Genomic DNA, 27718 nt, shown 5'->3' on the forward strand with positions numbered 1-27718 from the left:
AGTAGAAACATGATTGAATTTGCTATAAAAAAAAAAAAAAAAAAAAAAAAAAAAAAAAAAAAAATTAATGAGTAATCTTGATTAGGCTTTCCCAGATTTTTGATATAGATATGCAGTCATTACGATTCAGGTTGGGATGATGGAGCAAGGCCTCCACGCTTTCCTTGAACAAACGTTCGAACCTATAACGGGATCTATGTAAGAGGCGCGTTTTGGACCAAAGGATGCTGTGGTCAGTTTCAATCCCGTGTTGAGCCAGACCAGACTTTTCAGGTTTATTGTGAAGAATGGATGATTGATGTTCTTGGATTCTTTTTTCAAGAGAGCGTCCAGTCTGTCCAAAGTAAGAGAGATCACAGTTGCAAGGAATTTGATAAACTCCAGGAAGAGATAAAGTTGAGCGTTTGTCTTTAGGAGAAGGAAAATGAGAAGACAATTTGTTAATAGGAGAATACGTAGCTGTTAAATCATATTTCTTCAAAATTCTTGCGATAGGTTCTGAAATACCGGAGATATAAGGAATAGGTACTCGACGTATTGAATCTTTGTTGTTTTGTGGAGGATTATAAGATGTAAGAAGACGTTGAATACTTTTTTCAGAAAAGCCATTGAGTTTCATGTGTTGCTGGATAGTAGAAAGTTCTTTCTGTAGATAATCAAAAGTAGAACAATTAGTTTTGGCTCTTTTGATGAGACATTTTATAATTCCTGTTTTATGACATGGATGATGGGCTGATTCTTTCAGAATATAACGACCTGTGAATGTTGGTTTCCTGTATACTGTAGTTGTAAGAATATTTGAAGATGATCGGATGAGGAGAACGTCTAAAAAAGATAACTGGTTGTTTTCTTCTAATTCCATAGTAAACTTTATGCGATGATGTAAGGAATTAATACTGTTTAAAAAGGAAGATAAAGTGTTTTTACTGTGAGGCCAAATAGCAAATATGTCATCTATATATCTTACCCAAAAAGATGGTAGAGGGAAACTAGATGTGAAGAGGACTTTTTCTAAATGTTCCAAATAAAAGTTGGCTAAAGCTGGAGAAAGAGGACTTCCCATGGCTGTTCCTTCTACTTGGCTATAAAATTTGTTTTGACATATGAAATAACCAGAATGTATAACGAAATCGAATAGTTTTATAATATCTTGAGGAAAGATGTCAGCAAGTAGTTTTAAAGTTTCCTTAAGAGGTACATTGGTGTATAAAGATTCTATATCAAAACTAACCATAAGATCTGTAGGTTGTAATGAGACATCTTTTAATTTTTCTAAGAAATCTGAGGAGTTTTTTAAAAAAGAACTCGAGTTGCCAATGTAAGATTTCAGTAATTTAGCTAGATATTTGGCTATACGGTAAGTAGGAGAATCAATGCAATCTACTATTGGACGAAGAGGATAGTCAATCTTATGGATTTTTGGAAGGCCATAAAATCTAGGAGGTCTTGCAAAATGAGTTTTAAGTCTTTCAATTGTGTCTTTATCCAAACTGATGACTTCATCAAGGAGAGAATTTAATTTCTTTAGTTGTCTGTTGGTTGGATTACTTTCTCTTTTGCTTCGAGATCGCTCCACATATCAAGAAATTGATTATAATCCAACCAACAGACAACTAAAGAAATTAAATTCTCTCCTTGATGAAGTCATCAGTTTGGATAAAGACACAATTGAAAGACTTAAAACTCATTTTGCAAGACCTCCTAGATTTTATGGCCTTCCAAAAATCCATAAGATTGACTATCCTCTTCGTCCAATAGTAGATTGCATTGATTCTCCTACTTACCGTATAGCCAAATATCTAGCTAAATTACTGAAATCTTACATTGGCAACTCGAGTTCTTTTTTAAAAAACTCCTCAGATTTCTTAGAAAAATTAAAAGATGTCTCATTACAACCTACAGATCTTATGGTTAGTTTTGATATAGAATCTTTATACACCAATGTACCTCTTAAGGAAACTTTAAAACTACTTGCTGACATCTTTCCTCAAGATATTATAAAACTATTCGATTTCGTTATACATTCTGGTTATTTCATATGTCAAAACAAATTTTATAGCCAAGTAGAAGGAACAGCCATGGGAAGTCCTCTTTCTCCAGCTTTAGCCAACTTTTATTTGGAACATTTAGAAAAAGTCCTCTTCACATCTAGTTTCCCTCTACCATCTTTTTGGGTAAGATATATAGATGACATATTTGCTATTTGGCCTCACAGTAAAAACACTTTATCTTCCTTTTTAAACAGTATTAATTCCTTACATCATCGCATAAAGTTTACTATGGAATTAGAAGAAAACAACCAGTTATCTTTTTTAGACGTTCTCCTCATCCGATCATCTTCAAATATTCTTACAACTACAGTATACAGGAAACCAACATTCACAGGTCGTTATATTCTGAAAGAATCAGCCCATCATCCATGTCATAAAACAGGAATTATAAAATGTCTCATCAAAAGAGCCAAAACTAATTGTTCTACTTTTGATTATCTACAGAAAGAACTTTCTACTATCCAGCAACACATGAAACTCAATGGCTTTTCTGAAAAAAGTATTCAACGTCTTCTTACATCTTATAATCCTCCACAAAACAACAAAGATTCAATACGTCGAGTACCTATTCCTTATATCTCCGGTATTTCAGAACCTATCGCAAGAATTTTGAAGAAATATGATTTAACAGCTACGTATTCTCCTATTAACAAATTGTCTTCTCATTTTCCTTCTCCTAAAGACAAACGCTCAACTTTATCTCTTCCTGGAGTTTATCAAATTCCTTGCAACTGTGATCTCTCTTACTTTGGACAGACTGGACGCTCTCTTGAAAAAAGAATCCAAGAACATCAATCATCCATTCTTCACAATAAACCTGAAAAGTCTGGTCTGGCTCAACACGGGATTGAAACTGACCACAGCATCCTTTGGTCCAAAACGCGCCTCTTACATAGATCCCGTTATAGGTTCGAACGTTTGTTCAAGGAAAGCGTGGAGGCCTTGCTCCATCATCCCAACCTGAATCGTAATGACTGCATATCTATATCAAAAATCTGGGAAAGCCTAATCAAGATTACTCATTAATTTTATTTTATTTTATTTTATTTTTTTTTTATTTTTTTTATAGCAAATTCAATCATGTTTCTACTTCAAAATATTTCGTTTCATACTTAGTGATATAACATCACGCGGCATGTTCTAATTTCAACGATCTATTGTTAGTATTCTAGCTTGTATATTTTTTAAACTGTTCTTGTAATACCACCGACGATGGTCTGCTATTTCCAGACCGAAATATTTGGTTAAATAAATATCTTTCTTGTGATTACGTGATTATATCATTCAGTCTTATGTCGCAAGTATCCTTAAAACAACAAGTGAAGATCTGATCCTGACAGCCTCTATTTAGCCTGAATCCAGCTTGCTCTTCACCAAGCTTTTCTTCCACAATTCTCAACCGTTTCTCAAGTATACTTGCATAGATCTTGTCAGGAATACTCAGTAGGGAAATACCTCTGTAATTCTCACATGCAGTTTTATTTACCTTTTTATATATGGGTACTATGAGAGCTCTACTCCAATCATCGGGAATTCGTCCCTCTGTACAGGCTTTCGGAACTATGCAGTACAGCCACTATAACACTCTTATACCACCATACTTCAGCATTTCTGGTCGAATATCATCTACTTTTGCTGCCTTTCCACATTTCAAGCCTTTGATGGCTTTTTCTACTTTAAGTATGGATATGTATTCCTGACTGCATGCCTGGTCAGTGTTTTTTACCACTGTGCTGTCATCACTGCTTGTTTCATTTAGCAGTTTTTCAAAGTAATTACTCCATACTTCAAGGATATCTTTTTCTCCCGTTTTCATGTCACCTTTATCATCTCTAATTCCTTTTACAGCACTCTTTCCTCCATTCTTAAGCTTCTTCAACAACCTCCAGAATATTTTGCCACCTTCTTGATATTTATTTTCTATATTCTTGCCAAAGTCCTCCCATGACTTTTATTTAACTAGTTTTACACAGTGTTTAGCATTCTTGCATTTGTCTCTATATTCTCTAAGAGCACAAGCTGACTTATTTGACAGGAACTTTTGGTATGCTTTCTTCTTTTCCTTCACTGCCTCTTTAACTTCCTGTGTCCACCAGTGAAGTCTGATTTTTTTATCCTTACAGACAACCTCACCACATGCCTCTCTCTCTGGCAGAATCAATCAATGTTTTCTTCAGAGTTTGCCACTGAATCTCAAAAGTTTGATTCCTGTTTTCAAACTCTTCCATTTTTTCTTCAATAATCTTTGTGTATTTTAGTCTACAGCTCACATCTGAGAGCTGCTCAACTTTTATTCGCTTTAAAACTTTCTTATATGTTATTCTTTTCAATATGAATTTCAATTTTATCCTGCTCAAGACTAAATAGTGATCACTTGATCACTTCCAATTTCAAATCCTCTGTACACTCTGGTGTCCTGCACCAGGGAGAAAACATCACTATCAACAATAACATAGTCAATGAGACTTTTCTTATTCCTAGCCTCTTCTCTCCATGTGAATTTGTGCACATTTTTATGTTGGAACATGGTGTTAGTAATAACCAGTCCATGTCCTGAGCAGAAATCCAACAGATATTTGCCATTATTATTAGCTTTGTTCTTTTCTCCAAATTTTCCCAAAATATTTTTGTAAGTCTCACAATCATTTCCTACTCTGCTATTTAGATCCCCAACAAGGACCAACTTTTCCTTTTTCATTGTGTCAGTTGCTTTTTCTAAAGCCTCAAAAAATTCCTCCAATTCTACCTTAGTAGAACCTTCTGTGGGACCATAGGCACAAATAAGTCTCATTGTCCAGTTCCCCATTCTCATATTTGCCCACATTACTGTGCTTGAGACTGACTGCCATTCAAGAAGATTAGCCTCGTATTTTGTGTTGAATACTATGGCTACTCCTTCTTTTCCTTGATTGTCATTGCCTGAATATAACATTTTGTATTTATTGATCAGAAAGATCTCCCCAGTTTTGGTCTTTTTTGTTTCAGTCACCCCTATTATGTCGATCTGGTACTTATCTAATTCCTCAGCTAGCTCCATTTCTTTGCCATTTAGGCTTCTTACGTTGATAGTACCGATCTTTAACTCTGGTGATGTTGAGTTGGGATTTATTTTCAGATTTGTTCCAGTAGCTGACTTTTCGCTGTTCGCCCTGGTTCCCTGGCGAAAACAACGGGGGCCTTGTTTAACCGGGCTACGCCCCAGCCGGCATGAAATTTTGTCATGTTGTACCATCATTCTATATTTTGGTTTAACCAATAAGAATACAATTTGGTCGGCTAAATCCCAAATTGCCAGCCCATCCTCGTCCGTTCGGTATCCAAGTAGATACCCAACAGGGTGCACCACGAGAAGGTGAGGATTGGACATTAGGTCAGAAGCCCTAGTCGGTTCTCCGCATTCCTTTAAAGGCTATGTGGAGGTCTCCGCTCAGTTATACAGCTTTGACCCTTAAGCACCCCGAGAAATTAGTCGGAACACTAAATTAGCTGTATACAAGACAGTGTTTAAACCAGTTTTAACTTATGGATCTGAGAGCTGGGTCAGAAGTAAAACACTTGACCAAAGACTAGAGACCACAGATATGAGAGTCCTGAGAAAGATTATAGGTGTGAACAGATGGCATCAATGGCAATATCATATTAAAAATGAGGATATTAGGAAAGAACTTGACATTGTCAGCATCCAGGAATGCGTCAGCAGAGCTAATCTCAGGTGGTATGGTCACTTAAACAGAATGGGCTAGGAAAGATTAGCAAAACAAGTGTTGTCTACCAGGTTGGCAGGAAAACGACCCAGAGGAAGACCACGATATAGGTGGATTGATATGGTACAAAGTGCCTTAGACGATAGAAATATAAGATCTGATAATGATAATATTGGAGTCTTGACAAGTGACAGACTGATTTGGAGGAAAATTGTAGATAGGAAGTTAGTAATGATGTAAATTTTTGATGTAGTACTATCATATTTTGTACATCCCTTGAGGGTACATGTCAGGAATTTGATGATGACATTTAAGCAATACACAAGTCTAAAATGAATGAAGGTATTCATTTTCTTACATTGAAAATAAATTATTTAATGTCATCAAACATTTTGGTCATGTTAAATGACCATTGCCAATGATTAGATACAGTTAAAGAGAAAAGAGAAAACAGAATAATATTTGAAAATTATAGCACAATATACAGTGTTAAAAGTAGGAGGAGAGCTTGAACTTCAATAAAGTGGAAAAAAAAATTATATAGAAAAAATTAATTAATGTAGTGAAGGTAATTAAGGAAGATAACTCCCAAACCTGGGAAATCATTCCTATTTAAGTCTGGATGATGAATATGATACCGAAACAGCTTTCTTTATATAATCTAACAAAACCCTGATCTAACAAAAAAAAAAAAAAAGGAAAAAAAAAAGGCTTTGATGTAATACATCAGATACAGAGTTAGATGGAAAAAGTCTTAAGTGGCATGACTAATGAGACCAAGAAAACATCCCAAAATTGATGTGTTCTTGGTGCTCCATTAAACATACTTCTGCCCATAATAACAGAGATTGTATGAGTCAGGAATTCAGTAAACAACTGGATAAGAGAGAGAGAGGAGGAAATTTTTCATATGGAGAGTACGAGAACGAACTTAATTTATGAACCGGAAAGAAACGTCATGTAGATTTACATGGCACAGAAGTTTGGTGAACTTTTTGGACAAATGAAAGGGAAGTTCTGGAAATGTATTCTGGAGAAGACTGGATGAAGGCAAAAGTTGTTTATTATTTCTGTGAGGATATCAGAGTTGTTGACAATTAGTGATGAAAGGAGCTTAAATAGAAGACAGGTTAAATTTTTTTTTTTTTTCTTCTTGAACAGAATCTGTGGAGCATCTGCATGCCCAATGCAATGATATTGTCTGCCTTTAGAAATGGATGATGATGATGGGACACATCAATATAATACCTACTTGTACTTGTCTTCTTTATGTACACTGAAAAATGAAGACCACCATTAGATTGCCTTGGAAAAGAAAGTAAGAAAGGAAAGTCTCAATTTCAAGAACTTATTCTAAAATTTATTAAAGAGCAAAACTGCTAAACCAAAACTAGATATAAAAGTCACTTGGTAATAATATAATATAATAATAAATAATATACTGGAAGTTTTTTCCCACTTGGTTAGACTATAATAAATTTATTTTAATCCGTTATCCAAGTGTAAGAAAACAAAGTTGTTTATATTCGATAAAAAAAGCAGGCAACGTTTCTTCATTATGGGGCCAGATAGTAAAAACATAGTCTATATAATGAACCCAAAACGAAGGCTGAGGGTGTATGGACGAGAAAAGGATGTCTTCTAAATGTTCTAAATAAAAGTTAGTAAGTGTGGGGGAGAGTGAACTTTCTATTACAGTTCCTTCAGCTTGACTGTAAACTTTATTGTGACAAATAAAATATCAAGAGTGCATAACAAAGTTGAATAGTTTCACTATATCTGATCAACAAATTTTCAGTATGGTTTCCATTTTCAAATGATAATGGTCTCGTCTAGCTCTCCTTGGTGTCTACCAAGTTCCTTGTGACATTCTTAATTTGGACAGACTGGACACTCTGTGGAAAAGAGAACACAAGAACACCAGTCTTAATTAGCAACAGTAAATTTGAAAAATCTGGCTTGGCACAGCATGAAATAGATACAGACCACAACATCCCATGGTCTGAAGCATACTTCATCAGTGTTGGTATAAATTTGAACATTTGTTCAACGAAATCAGTGAGGCTTTACTTCACTTCCAAACTTAAATCAGAACGACTGCTCTCTCTATATGAGATATGGGAAAGTTTTATTTTAATCACACATCAATACATTTTTTTTTTTAAAGGGCTAATGAATTTCAATATTGCAATATTTCCTCAGTTATGCCATTGTGTTGTTTTTTGTATGACATCACACGGCTCTTACTTTTTCAAATCATCCATTGTTTGTGTTCTATTTTGTAATTAATTATTGTCACCACCGATTACAGCCTGTAATATTCCAGCTGAGATATATGGTCTTAAATAAATAGTATTACTTATCCCTTGTGTTTTTTCGTGTTAATTGAAGAAAACTCTCATGGCACAATTATCTCTTACAGAATGAAAAATTACTCATTCTCCATGGGAGTATGAGTCAGTGCCAGCACGCCTCACCCATTATGGAGCCACACATGGATGCCTACTCAGCAAGCAATGAATGCGCTTGAGAATGGAATGCCAGGGCTACCATGGAAATGAAGACTGACTGCTACACCTTTACAAGGAAAAATAGAGTGAAGAATATGGAAGAAAAGCCTAGTAAAGGAATAAGAAGAAAAATGTTGAGAATCATTACTGAGAGTACCCACCACGAACATGTGTCTCACACTCAAGGGATTTTTGGAGGCACTCTCCAACTAAAAATGCAGAAGTACTCTCCATAAAGTGTGAATAAGTGAATTGCACCATGGACAAAGATAGAAAGTATTTTTACCTTGGGTATAAATATGTTAAAGATACCAAGCAATTTTAAACTTTAAACCTGGTTTTACTCCATTTCCCAAGTAAGCAAACAGACTAAAAGTCAAGTTTGCGCCTGCAATTGATGCAAGTCTAACTGATCCCACAGGTAGTGCAGGATCAGGGCAACTCGTGGCAAAGGTGGAACAAGCTCCGATCACTAATCTTAATATTTACCCTTAATGCCAAAACACATCTCCAAGAAGGGGATGTATGATGTTTTGTATTAAAGGCAAGGAGCCACTACCCAGACCGGTTTCGACCTTTATTGAGGTCTCGTCAGTGGGAGCTAGGCTTTGAAATACCAAGATTTAGTAATGCAGAGCTTGTAAGTATTTCGCCAAAACAAGTTACCATAAGGTGTTTTAACCTTATTAAATAAAAATCTCTGGAGGAGATATAAATGTAGAAAGTATTTTTACCTTGGGTATAAATATGTTAAAGATACCAAGCAATTTTAAACTTTAAACCTGGTTTTACTCCATTTCCCAAGTAAGCAAACAGACTAAAAGTCAAGTTTGCGCCTGCAATTGATGCAAGTCTAACTGATCCCACAGGTAGTGCAGGATCAGGGCAACTCGTGGCAAAGGTGGAACAAGCTCCGATCACTAATCTTAATATTTACCCTTAATGCCAAAACACATCTCCAAGAAGGGGATGTATGATGTTTTGTATTAAAGGCAAGGAGCCACTACCCAGACCGGTTTCGACCTTTATTGAGGTCTCGTCAGTGGGAGCTAGGCTTTGAAATACCAAGATTTAGTAATGCAGAGCTTGTAAGTATTTCGCCAAAACAAGTTACCATAAAGGTCGAAACCGGTCTGGGTAGTGGCTCCTTGCCTTTAATACAAAACATCATACATCCCCTTCTTGGAGATGTGTTTTGGCATTAAGGGTAAATATTAAGATTAGTGATCGGAGCTTGTTCCACCTTTGCCACGAGTTGCCCTGATCCTGCACTACCTGTGGGATCAGTTAGACTTGCATCAATTGCAGGCGCAAACTTTACTTTTAGTCTGTTTGCTTACTTGGGAAATGGAGTAAAACCAGGTTTAAAGTTTAAAATTGCTTGGTATCTTTAACATGGACAAAGATGTTTGTGAATGTTTTTAGATATATGAATTTTACTACCCAGAGTGAAATCACCACTCTGCATATAAAAGATCTGAAGTCACTTCCAAGGTTCTATGTTTGGTATCTCGAGTATGGGGAACCACATTACCTAATGCTTAATCCCATGGTATTAATGTATAATATGCAAGAATTCACATTTCAAAAAAAAAAAAAATAAATAAATAAAATAATAATAATAATTTGATAAACTAATCTAACTTAGCAGCCTGAAGTAAGAGGAGTAAACCACAAGAGTTCACACAAAGTGAATTAAAGCCTGGTGAGAGATTTAGATCTATCAAAGGATTCTGCAGTTGTCATATAATACCGTACTTTTCAATAGATAACACGTGCGTTATCTATACAAAAAAGTCTAAATTCATTAAAAATGAACATGCGCAGTATACATTTGAAAGGATGAGAGATAAATCAAATGTAATAACAAAACTAAGGTAGAAGTATTACTTAATATTTATTGAACATTACACAATTCAAATCCAAAAAATTCTTCATCAGACTCAATACTGAAAGAATCAATTGCATTAAAAATTTCGTTTGGTATTTCTTCAGCTTCATAATCATTGTCACTGGACACCACTGTATTCCCTTGTGCTTTAATGAAACCATTTCTAACAGTTTTCACTTACAGCAGCCCAACTTTCTCCAATCCACGTAACTATATTCTTTCTTTTAAGCTTACGCGCGGTGATCAGCATTTATATTTATGAATTTAGGGACACAAAACACACATGTTGAAAAGATTATTTTATTAATAATTAGTAAAATAATATTTTCAACACATGTGTTTTGTGTCCCCAAATTCATAAATATGAAAACGTAACTATATCTTTATATGATGTTCATTTCATCTACCTTGTTTTGTTATATTCATGGATGCCATTCATCATCCAGTCTTCCCACTTAGCTTGCAAATTGTCTTTGAATGGTTTATTTACTGCAAGATCAAGGGGTTAGAGTTTTTTTGTTAAACCACCTGGAATGACGGCCAATTTGGAATACTTATAATTGTTTTAACTTCTGCTGTCGTGTGTGCCCTACACGAATCCAACACTAACAAAGATTTTGGGTTGAAAAATGCCATTTTTCTCTTTCGCCACACATTCTCCAACCAAAATTTCATAACCTTGAAATTTATCCAACCTTTATCATTAGCAGTAACAATAATATCTTTGAATCACAACATTTTGGAACAGTCTTTCTTTTGAAAATCACCATTGGTGGCAGTTTGGAACCAGCTACAGTTACACAGAGAACCACAGTAAAGTTATACCTTTCATGCCCTGTTGTAGTAACTGAAACCACTTTTGCTCCCTTCAGATTCACATTCCTAGAACTAGGCATGTCAAAACTTACGGTAACCTCATTCATATTCCCAAAGTGACAAGCATCAATCCCACACAAGTTTTCTCTCAGAAACAAACAAAATTTAGCTACTTTCGCTTCCCAGTCGCATGGTAAATTTTGTCCAACACTAGTGGAGGAGCACACACTTAAATTGTTTTTCTTCATAAATCCAAAAACCTAAGATGGGGAGGCCTTGAAATCCTTTATATTATCGTTTTGGGCAATTCTTTTTGATTCCTGCAACACACGGACAGTAGATATTCTTATACCTTTAGCTCTTTCACTAACAACCCAATCAAACAGTTTTTTTTCCTATGGTTGGCCACAAGCACGTTTCCTCGTATGTAAACATTTCAGGACTGTTTCAGCCTTTTGCCATTCACGAACACTACTTTCTCCAATACTGAACAATTTACCAGCTTCACAATTCCCTTTTTCCTTTGCTACTTCTACCACTTCAACCTTGAACTGCGCTGTGTAGGATTTTCTCCGAGAAGTACTTCTGTCTTCCATGGGTAATTCAGATCCAATAACAATGCAACTAGTTACAAGAGAAAGAGTACTAGCAACGCACGTGCTTTTAAAGAATTCCTCGATCCTCTGTCTGTACTTCCTAACTCTATCACTAGCTGGCGCATGCGCATTACCTATATATCAAAAGGAGTGATGAAAATGTTGGGGAGCGCGTTATCTATCGAAAAATATGGGATTATCTATCCAGGTGATTCTAGGTTGTCCCTAGTATTTTTTACTAGAAGTCAAGCCCTCTAGTGCTATTTTAGATAAGCTATATGATCTAGCTACATGGCATAGCTACCAGAGCTGTTTATGATGTATTTTAGTAATGACATTTTCTTACGTTCTAGAAATGAAGCAGATTTTCCTTCTAACCTCATCAGTTGTTATGTGTGCCATGTGTTATCTTCAAGTTTTCTGTAGCACCTCACCTCAAAGTTCCAACAGTCTTTCTTCATCTTCTTTTAGCAAAGTCCAACTCACACATTCATACAGTAAGATAAAGGTAACAAGGATGAGGCAGAGTTTTGTATTAAGCTGTTTTATACTGTCCTTCAAAAGTGACTGTAACCTCTGAAGGGTGACAGTTCTTTAACAGAGTGTGCTTTAATGTTATGTTTAAACTGACAATCTCTATGTTGTATGCTTCCTAAGCAGGTGAATCATTTTACTTCTTCCAATATTTCATCATCAACTGAAATTTTCATAGGCTTATTGCCTGAAGACATTATTTTGGATTTATGAATGCTGATCTTTAATCCATAATCACTAGGCATCTTAGAAACTCTGTCTGTTAATTCTTGTAATTGATGTTTATTCTCTACTATTAGGTCAATATCATCAGATACAAATCTGAGATTGACTTTTTTTGCCATCAACTGTAATTCCAATGCCACTCTTTTCCAAGTTTATTATATATTCCAAATAAGGGTTAAAAAAGCACTGGCGAAAGTATGCAACCTTGATGAACCTCCGAAGCTGCCACTGATTTCTATTAACATTTCTGAGGAACAGTAAAGAGTTGTAATTAGGCATACTATTTTATTATCTATTCCATACTGATTCAGTATTCTAGTATTCTCCACAATGCCATATGCCACACTGAAGTAATGACCTTCTGTATATCTATAAAATTGTGACATAGCATTTTATTATGTTTAATATATTTTTCTGCAATGAGATGTATTGTAATTAAATGATCTAATGTACTCCTGTTTTAAGGGAATACAGATTGGTTTTATGAAAGTATACCTTCTATACTTTCTATTTCCCTCTCAATCCTGGAGAGTAAGATTTTTAGGAAAATTATGCTTGGATGACTAATTAAACTGCTAGTTCTATAATTGTTACATTTTGTACTATACCCTTTATTATGAATAGGAATCAGAACAGAAGTGCACCAATCTTTAGGCCATGATTCATTGTTCCACACAGGATAACTTTTAATACACATCCTATTAATCACTAAATTATTTTCCTGGTTATAAAATATCCTTATATGGCCACAAAAATGGATATAATTTTTGAAATTAAGGTAAATAACCTTCAGCATGATAAGTTATCTAAGCATAAATCCTATTTAATGGGTCTTCATCATTGGCTTACTTAGATGAATCTGGTTATCTAGGGTAACAGTAAACTTCTTTCAACATCTTTCTCTAAATCCAGAGTAATTTAAAAAAAAAAGATGGCACACCGTTTGGCAGCTCCTATAGGAGGAGATGACCTTGCTAATGCTTCTGCCTTGGTATCTCCACTTGGCCTGGCTCCCACTGAAGAGACCTCAATAAAGGTCGAAACTAGTCTGGGTAGTGGCTCTTCCCTTAATGCATAACATTATACATATCCGCAAGATGTGTTTTGCATTATGGGAGATACTGAGATAGGAGTGTTGGTAGCTTGCTCCACCTTTGCAAGGAGTTGCCCTGTGTTGTACCACTTTACCCCAGTCCTGAAGATACTTTCAGGTACAAACTTTGTTTGCACACACTTGGATAAAGGATTAAACTGAATTTATTATAGGGTAACAGTAATTTTCTAAGTGGAGGTTTGAATTAAAATGGTTGGATCCAAAGAAAAGCAATTATAATAGCTCCTAACTTGTCTCTAGTGTGTGACATTGAAATTTTGTTTATATCCCCCCTCCCCCAGGAAATGGCCAAAGAAGAATGACCAAAAGAGTATAAAGATTACAAACAACTGCAGTAAGCCTTGTATGACAAATCACAACACAGACACATTTCTCATTAATTACAAGTAAAATGTTTGTCCTTTTGAAAACATTTTGATGTGTTCAGTGTGGTAACCATAAATGATAATTGAAATATTAATTATATACTACACTTCTTAAATGGCTTCAACTACTAAATATTGTACCTGATTATATTATTCATGTCTGAAAATAATAAATTTTGATTAATCAATATTCATCATCCAATAATAACAAAATGACGTTACTAGACAATGAAAAAATATCACCTTCAGTTTTACAGAAGTTCTCTTCTTAATCCACTTTTCTCTGGGCTGTGTTGGAATGAAAACAGATGAATCTTTATCACTTTCTCCAACAACCCCCAAGCTTTCTGATCTGATTAGCTGTACATAGTAAAAGAGAAAAGTTGCACACACAAATTTGAGAAAGGTACTACAAAAAGAGTATGTAATACATTATTGAATTCCACCATAATTATAGTATCTGTAGAGTATAACAAATAAGGAAACCATAAAATTTTAACATTAAGCCATAGCAAAATTGATAACTATGCTATTCATATAGTAACGGATATTCTGATGACATCATCAACAAAAAAGAGCAACAATACCTGTACTTTAAATTAAAGATGTCAACAAGGCGCTCATGAGGCAAGCATAGCGGTGTGTAAGAAGAGCTCCAGATTCAGATAAGTTATTTTTTTAAATAATTAATTGTATATGATTTGAGTAAGAGCTGCTATAAAAGTTGTGTGCTACTAGTATTATTAGTGTGTGGGATATTTTGTCTAAACTTAATTACAAATTCGTTGTTATTAGACCTTAGAGTAGTAACCAGCAAAGGAAATATGGCAGCGACTTTGTCATTGCAGGACTTTAACTTAGACTTCAATCATTTCGTGAAGTGCAAGGTGTGCTACATGTACTCGTTTGATTACATAGATGATTTGTGGATATTTAGAGCAGATGAAAGGAAGGTGTGTGGGAAGTGTGAGCTAAACGAGGATCTGATGAGTGCCAATATGAATTTGATGACAGAAAGTGTTAGTAGTGAGAATATCGCAGGGAGAATGAGTGCTTGTTCAAAAGAGAAGGATGGTGTGAAAGAAAGGCAAGAAATTGTTAAAAAATCATTGAAAAAGAAAACGAGTGATTAGAAAACCGTAATGGATGGTAAAAAGGATGAAAGTGATGTAAATGTGATGGAAGGCAACGATACTGAGAGAATGAATGAAACTGAAAATAATGTGATGCAAGGTTCGGAAGTTGGAAAAATTGAAAGAACGAATGACAGCGAAAGTTGGACACATGGACTGAAAGTATGGAAACTCAAAAGAATGAATGAGAGTGAAAGTGTAAAGTGGGGGTCGAGAGTTTGAAAATTAGAAAGAGTGAATAACAGAGAGAATGTGATGCGAGATTCGAAAGTTGAGTTGGGTAGGATGAAGCAAGAGATGAAATGGATGCGGAATGAAATTAAGAAACTTTGGGTGAAAATGATTAAAACAAATCATGTTGGTATGAAAGAGGTAACGAAAGACGAGCAAGTGGCGTTGTATAGCGACTCCATTATTAAAGGTGTGCTAGATGAGAAGATGCACATGGTATATTTTCTAGGTGGTAAAACGAGTAGAGTGATTGAGGCACTGTATTCGTGAATTTGTTCTCTGTCAAGTCATTTGTGACTTGACAGAAAACAAAGAGTATGTCAGAATGGATATCAGGAGGCTGTAGGTGTAGGTTTCTGTGGTTTAGCAGTTCATAAGAAAGATTCTGTAATTGGACATGTTTATTAAGATAAATATCAATAAAAAACCCGGACAAGTTTCATAAGTCGTTTGACTTACATCTTCAAGGGTCAAAGGTAACTAAACGTTTAAACACAAGAAATGAGAAATTACTCAAAATAGTTCATTCGATGCAGTTGTGGCCATATAGCTGTTCATTAAATTAAATATCCGAATGCAGATTCAGTGCAATACTAAGTTTGAACAATGCTGGATGCTGTCACGTTCTGTTGTTCATGTTCACATTGTCCGAGGTCTGACTTGGGTATATTTTTTATCAATGCAGACCAAACTTGGTGTAGAATTAGGCCCTGATTTCTGTTGCATTGTGTTGGAATTCTAAGCATGTTTGCAGCTTCTTTAAATTTTCTTACGTAACAATTTTTTTCAATGTAAGACATGTTTGGTTTTTACCAGTGTACATTATGGCCAGTGGAAGTTGTATGGTATGCTAGGCCTGATTTGTGTTCTCTTCTTTTTTTGCATGTCTTTTTCGTGTTTGTTCATGTGAATTTCCCCCGATCTTCCCGTCTGGCCTACGTAGTAGATGAAACAGGAACAATGAATTTTATAAACACTTGGTTCTTTTAAAGGATGATGTGGAGGTTTTGGGAGATGTAGAAATCTTGAAATTTTTTCTAGGTAGAAAAGCAACTTTGATGTTATGTTTGTTTAGTAATTTGGCCATTTTGTCTGTAACATTCTTGATATGGAAGCATGATTGCATTCTTGAAATCTTGCTTTTGTGAGATGCTTGTAGGAAGGGTGTTGAGGATTCTTTTTATTGTCTTAGCTTCATAACCAATTTTTTTGAGGATCTGTGTTAAATATTGAAATTCTTCATTTCTCTGTGCTGGAAAAACTTATTTTTTGCGAGGGGTGGTGGTGTGAGGCCACATTAAGAAATCTTCCTGTGTTGGTGGGTTTTCCATAGATGGAGAAGGATAATTTATTATCTTTTTCATTAACTTCTATTAGGATATCAAGAAAGGGAAGTTTTTCATGTTCTTCTTGTTCCAAAGTAAATTTTATGTTGTTGTGTATATTATTTAGGTAATCTTTGAAAGCAGTTAGTTCTTCTGTTGTTCCTGGCCATATGATGAAAATATCATCTACATAGCGTAGCCAAATTTTCGGTTTTTTATGATAATTGTTTAAAACATTATTTTCAAACTGTTCCATATATAGGTTAGCTAAAGCTGGGGAGAGGGGGGGGGGAGCCCATAGCCAGTCCTCCTTTTTGTTCCCAAAATTTGTCTTGATACATGAAAAAAGTATTTTTTATGCAATGTTTAAAGAGTTCTACAATGAGTCTTCTAAGCCATTGATTTGCAAACATAGGACAGTCACTCCCCCTGGAAAAAGAAATGATTATGATGTGAGAATATGACCTTCGTATTCTCAGAACAGTCCAATCTTTGTACACGTTTGTCCCACAAGAGCCCTCTCTTTCTGCATAGCTTTCATTAACAGTTGTTTCTTTTTTGATCTGTGGGTAGTCCTTCCTGCTTCAAACACATTAATCTCACTATTCATTTCAGACAGATTATGGAGACAACAACCATGTTAGAAATCTTCTTCTACAGCTTCTCCCACTTAAGTGGGGTCACTATTTGTTATGAGTCTCCTCCACACCTGCCTGTCTTGGGCTGTCACCACATCCAAGTTCTTCATCTTCAAGTCCTCTTCTACCAGCTCCCTCCATCTCTTCTTTGGCCGCCCACGCTTCCGCCTTCCTTGCACATCCATCTGCATGACCCTTCTTCCCACATATCCGTCCTCCCTCCTCATCACATGGCCAAACCATCTCAACCTTGCCTCCTGTATTTTCGCTCCTAAGTTCGTAACTTTCACTGTTCCCCTGACATAGTCATTTCTCAGATGATCCTTTCTGGTCACACCGCACATCCACCTAAGCATTCTCATCTCTGCTACTTCCATCCTGCTGATGTTATTTTTCCTCAGGGCCACAGTTTCTATAGCATATGTCACAGCTGGCCTCACTACTGTCCTATAAATTTTGCCTTTCAGATTGATCAGCACACTCTTATCGCATAACACTCCAGCCATTTCCCTCCAGTTCCTCCAACCTGCTTGTATCCTGCATCCCACTTCCTTCTCAGCTCCTCCATCTTCTTCCACTGTTGAACCTAAGTATCTAAAGTCTCTCACCTTCCTGATGACATTTCCTTCCAGCTCCAGATCTGTCTCCTGGCCACCGCCCACTGCACAACACATATACTCTGTCATACTTCTGCTCAGTCTCATACCTCTCTCTTCCAGTACTTTTCTCCATCTTTCCAGTTTAGTTTCCACTTCTTCTCTTGAATCTACACACAGCAAGATGTCATCTGCATACAAACATTGTCCAAGGTGCATCTTCTCTCACCTCCTCTGTTACCACCTCCATCACAATATTAAACAGAAACAGACTTAATGCTGACCCTTGATGCAAGCCAAATGTTACTTGAAAACTTTCTGTCTGTCCCAAACAGGTCCGAACACTTATCTTCACATTTCTGTACATTTCCTGCACCAACCTGACATATTTCTCCGGCACCTTCTTCTCCCTCAGACACCTCCAGACTTCTTGCCTTGGCACTCTATCGTATGCTTTCTCCAGATCAATAAATACCAGATGTAGCTCCCTTTGTTTCTCTCGATATTTTTCCATCATCTGTCGTAATCCAAAGATAGCATCTGTTGTTGATCTACCAGGCATGAAGCCAAATTGTTCCTTTGCAATCTCCACCTCCTCCCTCAATCTACCATCAAGAGCCCTTTCTAGGATCTTCATTGTGTGGGACATCAACTTTATTCCTCTGTAATTTTTACAGTCTTGTGCATCCCCTTTACCCTTGTAGATGGGAACAAGAGTACTCTACCTCCATTCCTCGGGTATATTTTCCTGTTGGCAAACTTTCATGAACAGGTCCCACAGCAGGTCAATTCCCTCTTCCTCCAGTGCCTTCCATGCCTCACTGGAATTCTGTCGGGGCCCACCACTTTTCCATTCCTCATCCTCTTCATGGCCTCCGTCACTTCCATTCTACTGATGTTCTGCACCATCCCCTCAAAAGGCTGCCCATCTCCTCTGTGAGTCCTTGCATTTTCCTCATTCAAAAGTCCCTCAAAGTATATTTTCCATCTGTTTCTTATATCCACATCCCTCCATAATACTCTTCCTTCAGCATCTTTGATCTGCCTCACATGTAAGATGTCCTTAGCTGCTTTATTTCTACATTTTGCTAGTTGGTAAATTTTTCTCTGTCCTTCCTTTGTTTCTAATTGATCATACAGATCTTGATATGCCATGGCCTTCGCCTGTGCCACAACTCTCTTGGCTTCTTGCTTTCTCTCTTTGTATACCTCTCTGTCCTCTTCCACTCTTGACTCATCCCACTTCTGCTTTGCCTTCCTCTTAGCTGTCACTGCCACTTGTACATCATTATTCCACCACCAACCCTCCTTCTGCTCTCTAATCTTTCCAGATGTCTCACCAAGCACCTCGATTGCACAGCTCAGGATTACTTTTGAATTATGTTTCCACCAATCTTGTACACTTTCCAGTCCATCTGAAATCCTCTCTAACATTCTCTCCCTAAAATGATTCCTCACACTCTCCTCTTTTAAGCGAAACCACTTAATTGTCTTCATCCCATGGCAACCAGAAGTTCTTATCTTCGATCTTATTTTAAAGTCTGCGCACAGCAGTCGGTGTTGTTGTGCTACTTGATCTGTTGGAATTACTTTACAATTTGTCACAACCTTAAGATGTTTTCTTCTAGTCAAAATGTTTCAATTAGAAATAATTATTTCAATTTTGCAATGTTTCAACCTTTATGTTAAGATCATCATCTGGAGTACACACACACACACACACACACACATTATTATTATTATTATTACCTGACACCTCCAAGGAGTCCAAAGACTCATCGAGGGAGGGTATCTACTCTACAGCTATCTATCTCCACCACTCCATCCACCAACTACAACTAACCACACCAACACCATCTACTGCCCACCATTAGTAATTTCACAGACAACCACAAACATCCATGCCCATGGCGGGATTCGAGCCCGCAGCCTTTTGGGTGGAGAGCAGATACTCTAACCACTAGGCCAATCAGGTTAACTTGTCTCTGTATGTATATATATGTGTGTGTGTGTGTGTGTGTGTGTGTGTGTGTGTGTGTGTGTGTACGTGTGTGTACATACAGAGACAAATTATATTACATTTCATACAGTATGCCAAAGAGATCCATTGATCAAATCATTGATTTGATCAATGGATGCTTTATGTGCTGCTGCTGCCATCGAAGTGCTGGTGCCGTCAGCCGCACTGCTTCCAATTTCTTTAGCTCCCGATACTTCCTTATTCATTCTGACCCAGACTTTGGGATATTACTGGAAAACTGCTGAAGGAGCAGTTTTCCAGTAATATCCCAAAGTCTGGAATATCTCTTTCACATCATATGCATTTGGCATATTTCTGGCTGGTTTTCCGGCAAGTATAGGTGGACATTGTGAAATTTCTAAAATTTTTCAACTTCAATCCACATTTTCTTCACCAACACTGTATTGAAATTTAAGAATTATGCATTAAATCGATAGATCTCGACGAGAGCTATTGATTGACACTAAAACGAGTATCGTACCACGACAGAGTGCGAAGTTATACTGACTGGAAGTTTCCGAGGCGCAGTGAATCGTGGGGGCTCTGCCAAAATGGCGGAGCCCCCACTGCCACCCGCAGGGAGCTATCTGAAGGTCACTGATGAATCTTTATTCCCTGAGCTATCGAATAATATAAGTTTGGTTTGGCTACCTTTAATACTTTAGAAATTATTAAGCTAAACCTTATTGAATGATTTTGCTACATTCAACTTTTTGTCCCGTACTCTCTAGTACTGTTCTGAATTTAAAGATGTATTCACATCAAAAATTAATAAATAAAGAAATAGAAATAAAATAAAATAAAATAACCACATCAGAGCTATATTCTATTTATAACATCATCAGAAAACAATTTCATATAGACAGTTTATTACACCAAAGGTGGTGTTTTAAATTAACATGAGAGTTGTTATATTAAAGTTAAGATTCTAGATTACTTCCAGTCCTAATTATAATTAACTCTTAGACCAACAGGTTATGTGCCATCCATATTGGAATTTTTAGACCATCATTATTGTTAAGATTAGAGCTGTTGATAAGAATTTCACAGGTCTTCTTAAATTTACGCCATGTTTTGGTGTGATGTAAAGCAGCGCTTCCCAAACTGTGGGCCGTGGCCCCCTTGGGGACCATAGGTTTTGTTGAGGGGGAGGCCGTGAAATAATGAAAACAAATTTAAAATGTTTTAAGACTAAGTAAATTTTTTTATTTTAAAAGAAACGTATTTAACTTTTATTATTTATTATTTCTTTTTTGTTATTTTTTATATTTTAATATCAAGAACTGTTGATATTGACTTTACATACATATCAAATCTCATTTTATATTATCACTGTCATCGGAGCTAGTTTTCTGTTACCAATAAAAGTTTCGCATATACTTCACACATGAAAAAAGCTTAAACAAGTTCATGTGGGGAGATAGTAACTCGCTTGCAGTGAACACGCCCTCCCTAACAGCCACTACACTGCAGAGGCAATAAAAACAAGTGCTTTTATTATGCCAGTGAATAAGGTATGAGGAGTCTGTGTAATATATTTCTCAACAAATAGTGCAATTAGAGACGTGTGCCCGTATTGGTAAGTGGCGATATTATTTGATCTATTCTACGTTAAAAAATTTAACCCTGAGTGGATAAGTGGCTGATAAAAAATATAAAAAAATTCCCACGAACAATCAGAAGAAGCAGAAACAGACTCAAAAAAAAAGGACAGTATTTCATATTTTACCAGAGCAGCCCGCATCGTCTTCAGAACCAAACGGTAAGCGGCAAAAAATGTAATATAAGCAATTCATTTTTGCAATATTTGCTGTGTATGTTTTGTATTGAATATAAATAAAATAAATATTATAATAATATATCTCTCTATTACAATTTTGTTTCAAGGGGGGCCGTGAAATATTTTAATTTTTGCAATGGGGGCCCTGACATCCAGAAGTTTGGGAAGCACTGATGTAAACAACAGGTGCCTTTCCAGTCAATTCTATGTAGAGTATTCAGAGCATGATCAGAAAGGACAGACGTTCTTTCTATTTTTCCCACAAAATAGCCAGAACATATGCAAAGAGAACTTTGCCAGTACATGTGCAAAGAGCGATGTTATTAGTTATTTTAATTTTTTTAAAATTTTTATTTATTTATTTACATCCAGAAATTAAGGTAATTATTTCTAACATGGTTGTAGTGACCATAATTTGAAATGAATGCTGATCACTATGTAACACTAAAAGAAAGGATTCTGATAATTCGTGGAGATTTGACACACAAGCGATGCAATCACTATGGTAAGCTAAAGATGCATGTTTCTGTTTTGCTTGACTGACTGGCATTTTTAAAACATTGTAGAGACAGCAATCTTATTCCCAACTGCATGAAGCTGAAAAGAAAATTCACCTCAGCAATGTAACTAAGAATGGATAACCATGTGAAGAAAGTTTGAATATGCTCAGAGAGCAGATTCAAACTACTTGCAAAAACTTAGCATTTGCTCAAAATCAGGTTTGAAATTTAAAATCAGAACTTTTAAGTTGTTTAAATCCAGATATTTGGGATATCCTAGAGAGGATTATGGACAACTCCATTAATCATATCCTTGAAACAAAGAAAGTGAAACTTATATCCAAATTTCATAGACTTAAAGATCGACAATACACAAATTTTAATATCTCTGCAGTGACTGAAAGCAGCCAACAACAAGCCAGTGATAACAAAACCAATCAGAAGTAAGTGATAACAGAAGCCAACACCAGTTGCCTTCAGTGAACAGTCATGTGTTCAACCTTGCAAACCATGCTCTGAACTCTTGCAACTTAGTAAAGGCTTAAGCTTTGCTGTGGCACCCAGGACAATTAACAAATCAGATTTTATATTCCATATTGAAAGAAGCTTAAGATATCTCCCAACCTGATAAAGCTGATAAAGTACGTTTGGAAAAACCTCGAACATTTTAAATTTAAATAATATGAAAACAATAACTAGCAACCTAACGAAATCTGAATTGGCAGTTCTGAAATCATTAAAATCAAATCCAGACATCATAATCACTAGAGCTGATAAAGGCAGTGCCACTGTTATTTTAAAGCAAACAAAATATTTGGAAAAAATGAATCGATTAGTCAATTGGCCCAGGTTCTTGGTCCCATATGTTTAACTTGTTTGCAAATGATATATCACATGTGACTGGAGATTTTCAGTTGTTTGCTGATGATACAAAGTTGGGAAGAATTATAAGTAGCACTGCTGATGTTAATTTCCTCCAGGAAGATTTGAATAGACTCTTTACTTGGACAAAGGAGTGGGGTTGTAGGTTTAATATCAATAAGTGTAAGGTGTTGCATTTTGGAGTGCAGAAATATAAGGCTGTGTACTGTATCGAAGGTGCCATTCTGCAGGAAGTGGATGATTAGAGATTTGGGAGTGATGGTTGACAGTAGACTGAAGTTTAGAAGGCATATTGCAAGTATTGCATCGTAGTGTGGCATCATAGTGCTGCTATGGTAAAAATACTCTAACATGTAGGGAAAAGGGAGTGGTTATGCCACTGTATAAAGCATTGGTCAGACCACACTTAAACTATTGTGCTCAAATCTGGTCACTTGGTTTTTCAGTGTGATGTGCGACATTGGAGATGGTCCAGAGGCAAGTGACTAAGAAAATATCAGGACTTTGGAATGCTGGCTATGGAGAGAGGTAAAAGAAATGTGGATTGCAGAGTTTGGGCGATAGGAGGAAAAGAGGTCATATGCTAGAGACATTTAAGTTAGTGAGAGGATTTTATCGGATTAATCTAGATGAAATTATAAAAAGAGTAGAAGGCAAGAGGGAAAAATCCAGAGGTCATTCCTGGAAGTTATTTAAGAGTGTGGTGAAGAGGAGTGTGAGGAGTAGATCATTACATGGAAAATTGTCAGTGAATGGAACGCATTACCAGAACGTGTTGTTAATGCAAGGAGTGTTAAGGATTTTAAGATTCAGTATGATAAATATGTTGTCAGTTGAATGAATCTCTCATGATGAGTCTGCTGACTCCATGGAGGATGCAATAATAATATATATGTATAGTATTTTTGGCAGTCTGCTACTGTCCATTCAATTTAGATGTTCTAACCATTTTTGTTTATATCAGAAGGTTGTATGTAACCTATAACTTCTTTCTATTTTTCTCAGAAATTTTATTTCTGCTGTTTGAATCCATTTTTCATCCTTTATATATACACACACACACACACATTAAAAATTAGATGTGATAGGATACATCTTTGCCGTACTCCCCCCCCCCCCCCCTCTTGATATGTCCTTCCATTCTGATATTTGTTATAATTTGACTGCTATTTTATTTCCTGTGTGTATTTCTTGAATAGACTGTAAGAGCTGGTTTGATATATTTAGATCAATTATTATTTTAAACAAGTTTTGTCTATTAATTTATATTCCTACATATATTTTGTGTATATGTTTTTTTATATATTTTGTATCCTGCATTTAGCAGACTAATTCCTCTATAGTTATTTCAGTCATCTTTGTTTTCTTTTTTTATAAATGGAAATAACCAGTGTTTTTCACCATGGGTTGAGTTTTTTCCAGAAATCCAGACCATGTTAAAGAATTTCAGGCATCTTTTATTAAATTTTTCCTGGTATTTGACTATATTTCATCTTATTTATTGTACATAGTCTAGCCATAAATACTGTTACAATTTGAATAGCTCATAAACATTTAATCTATCAATAAATCATTTATAGCTTTCAGCAAATACAGTTTAACACACTTAACACACATATACCAGCAGTCAATGTTAAAATGTTCCCCTTTTGGCCTTCATGCATATCTGAAGTCTGTGAGGCCACATATCGATGGTGGCATGCACAACATCCAATGGAAACATTGGCACTGCTTGCTCCCAATCCACCTTCATGCTGGCAAAGATGGAGTGTTGTTTCTTGTAGGCCACTCTCTTAAGCTCCGACTGCAATTTGAAGTCTAACGGATTCAGATCCGAACTTCCAGATGGTGATATATGGTCAAGCACATTTGCTTCCAACCACTGTTGTGTGGTCCTCACCTTGTGTAAAGGAGAGGAGTCCTGTTGGTAGGTTTCACTGCTTACCATGAAACAAGGTGTTGTTCAGAGGATGTACCACAGGTTCCGGAATGGTGTATTGAGACACTTGGATGGAAGTTTTGATCCCGTTTTGCAGATATGCAACTTGGATACATCCTAATATGTCTCCCCCCTCCCCCACACACACAAACATCAAACCATCAGTGATATGGAATGATGACCTCTCTGAATCCTGGGCGCTATGGCATGTGCTGTACGACCATCTGGAGAACATATCTGATCATTTTGGCAGTTTAGATGACTCTTTGATGATGAAAATCTCATCTGTGAAGAGTATATCTCTGTTGTTTGCTTACTGCTGGAGAAGTGCCTTTGATTTTATCACCTTCTTCTGCATACATCATTTTACTAGACACTTCCTAACACCACAATGTGGTGTTAGGAAATGTGTGTCTAGTAGAATGATGATAGGCTCTCACTCCCAGGTCATCAATTACTACTTGTGACATCGTTATCTGCGAAGTGTTCATCTCTCATGACATCATTTACTGCTTTTTCACAGGATTACAGCGGACGCGTGCCTTCACAGCCCTCATAAGTTGCTGCACTTAACACAGAGTGGTTGACCTGTTCTTTGGCTGTCAGATACATCTTTTTATTGTTATAACAATTAATAGTTTGATACACAAACATCCTACTGACTCTGGGCGTTTTTAGCATGTTGAAAATAACAGGTGGTTGCATTTTGACCTTGTGAAGTGCTATTACAGCTACGCTGTTCTCATAATCTTTCAACTGCATGTTAACCTGTACAGACAGACAACTCACTCTCTCTCTATTGATAAACACGCGAATGTCGGCTGTAGAACCAGGTTCATGGAATTCTGTGGCAGCGCAGGGGTATGCAAAAATTTGTAACAGTATTTATGGCAAGACTGTGTATTTTTTAGTTATGACATCATAATATTTTCTGTTAGATCATTCTTTGTTGTATAAAATTTAACTTCTTTATTATGACATCTCTCATGACATGAGAGAAGTTACCCTTTCTAAATCTATTGTTTGTATTTTCACTTTTTCTTTTGTTTATGTATTGGCATCTCTTATCTGCTTTAACAAAGATCAGCCACACATCCTAGACATGCCAGTATGAGGTTCCTTGCAGTTCAAAACTGTCCTACTAAGGCCAAACAAGTAGGACAGCCAACATCAGAATTTCTAAACACTTGGACTACATCCTGTCCCACCACTATGGCCACTCTGGACTTACTGACCGTGCACTGGACACAGACCGCAGGATATGTTGGGTGAAGGACACTCTGCTCCACTAAAGGAAATGCAAATATGAAGAGCTGTTCCTGGAATCTGCCTCAACCTTAAGAAACGTTTTTAACCTCAACAGATTTGGGCATTTTTAGGCGATTTTGGGCGTTTTTGACTGTCCCAAATTTGGGAGGTTCTTATCTTAAGATCTTCAAGTGCAACAGCCAAAACCACTCATTTTAGATAATTAGAGGGTGCTATTCTAGGAGAGTGACTAGTATGGTAAGGAAGGCGAAACTGGAATATGAGAAAAGATTGGCCCTAAGATCCAAAGAAAATCCTAGAGAATTTTTTAGCTATGTGGTCAGTAGGAGAAGAAATGATTGTGGAAGAATGACATTTTGGGATAAAAATGGGAATAGAGTGATTGATGCAGAGGATATAGTGGAATTGTTCAATGAACATTTTATTGGTGTATTTCATCCTGGAGGAGTAAATTTTAATACAAAAGGGATAGGGCAGGTTCGAGGTTTAGAGGTGCAGGAGGAGAATGTGTTCCAAATACTGAGTGCCCTGGATGTCAGTAAAGCTATGGGACTGGATGATATTTCAGCTAAGGAACTGACATCTCCCTTGAGCTGGCTTTTCAATGAAAGTCTGGCTACAGGAAAGGTGCCCAGGGAATGGAAGGAAAGCAAGATATTTTTAGTAAGAATGTAAGAAAATAAGACATTGCATAAGGGCAGTAGCAGACTGGAAGTGTCTAATTATAGGCCAGTTTGTGTGTCATCAGTAGTTGTTAAGATCTTGAAGAAATTGGGACCGTATAGAACATTGGGCAGATGAGGGTAATGTTATCTGTGAGAGTCAACATGGATTTGTGAGGGGACACTCTTGTTTTAGTAATATGCTACCCTATTATAATAAAGTTACAAGAGCAGTAGATGAGGTAAAAGGCATATACTGCCATTTTCTTGGATTTAGCAAAGACATCTGATAGGGGGGTACCACATGATAAGCTGATATTTAAGTTGCAACACATGGGTTTGGATGTCAGGTTGGTCAACTGGATTCAGGATTGGCTGTCCGATAGGTATCAGAGAGCTGTGTATAGTGGGGCAGTCTCGAGGAGGCAGAGGGTTACAAGTGGAGTCCCACAGGGCTCAGTACTGGGACCTATATTGTTTAACCTTTATATCAATGACATTGTCAGTTGATTGCAAGGGGGGGGGATATTCAGTTGTTTGCAGATGATGTGAAGCTGGGAAGGGTTATTAGTAATAGTGCAGATGTGGTAGTCATGCAAAGAGGATTTGAATAAGCTAGACAGATGGACAAATGAATGAGGGTGTCGGTTTAATGCAGCAAAATGTAAGGTCTCGAGGTTTGGGACACATCGATGGGATGCTGCATACTCTATTGGAGGAGATATACTGGAGGAAGTAGGGGAGACAAGAGATCTGGGGTTGATGATTGAAAGAAACCTGAAATTCAAGGGACATATTGCAAAGGTGGTGAAGGTAACACAGAAGATTGCTGCAATAATGAGAAAGGTGCTAAACTGCAGAGATAAAAGAGTTATCATTCCATTATATAAGACCCTGATCAGACCACACTTTGACTATTGTTCTCAGATTTAGTGCC

The 27718-nt window shown here is 36.6% G+C and overlaps 1 protein-coding gene across 1 annotated transcript in view; it reads right to left on the reverse strand.

Annotated features, from left to right (window-relative positions):
- The window catches only part of rdgB (retinal degeneration B), a 608184-nt gene that overhangs the window by 150526 nt on the left and 429940 nt on the right, over positions 1-27718 (reverse strand). Inside the window, exon 16 of the mRNA XM_090391630.1 lies at positions 14050-14166. Coding sequence (XP_090247756.1) covers positions 14050-14166 — 117 coding nt within the window. The remainder of the gene's footprint in view (positions 1-14049; positions 14167-27718) is intronic.

The sequence above is a fragment of the Typopeltis vanoorti genome, chromosome 4 (assembly GCF_054136105.1).
Source record: "Typopeltis vanoorti isolate ZY-2024b chromosome 4, IOZ_Tvanoo_1.0, whole genome shotgun sequence".
Classification (NCBI taxonomy): Eukaryota; Metazoa; Arthropoda; class Arachnida; order Uropygi; family Thelyphonidae; genus Typopeltis; species Typopeltis vanoorti.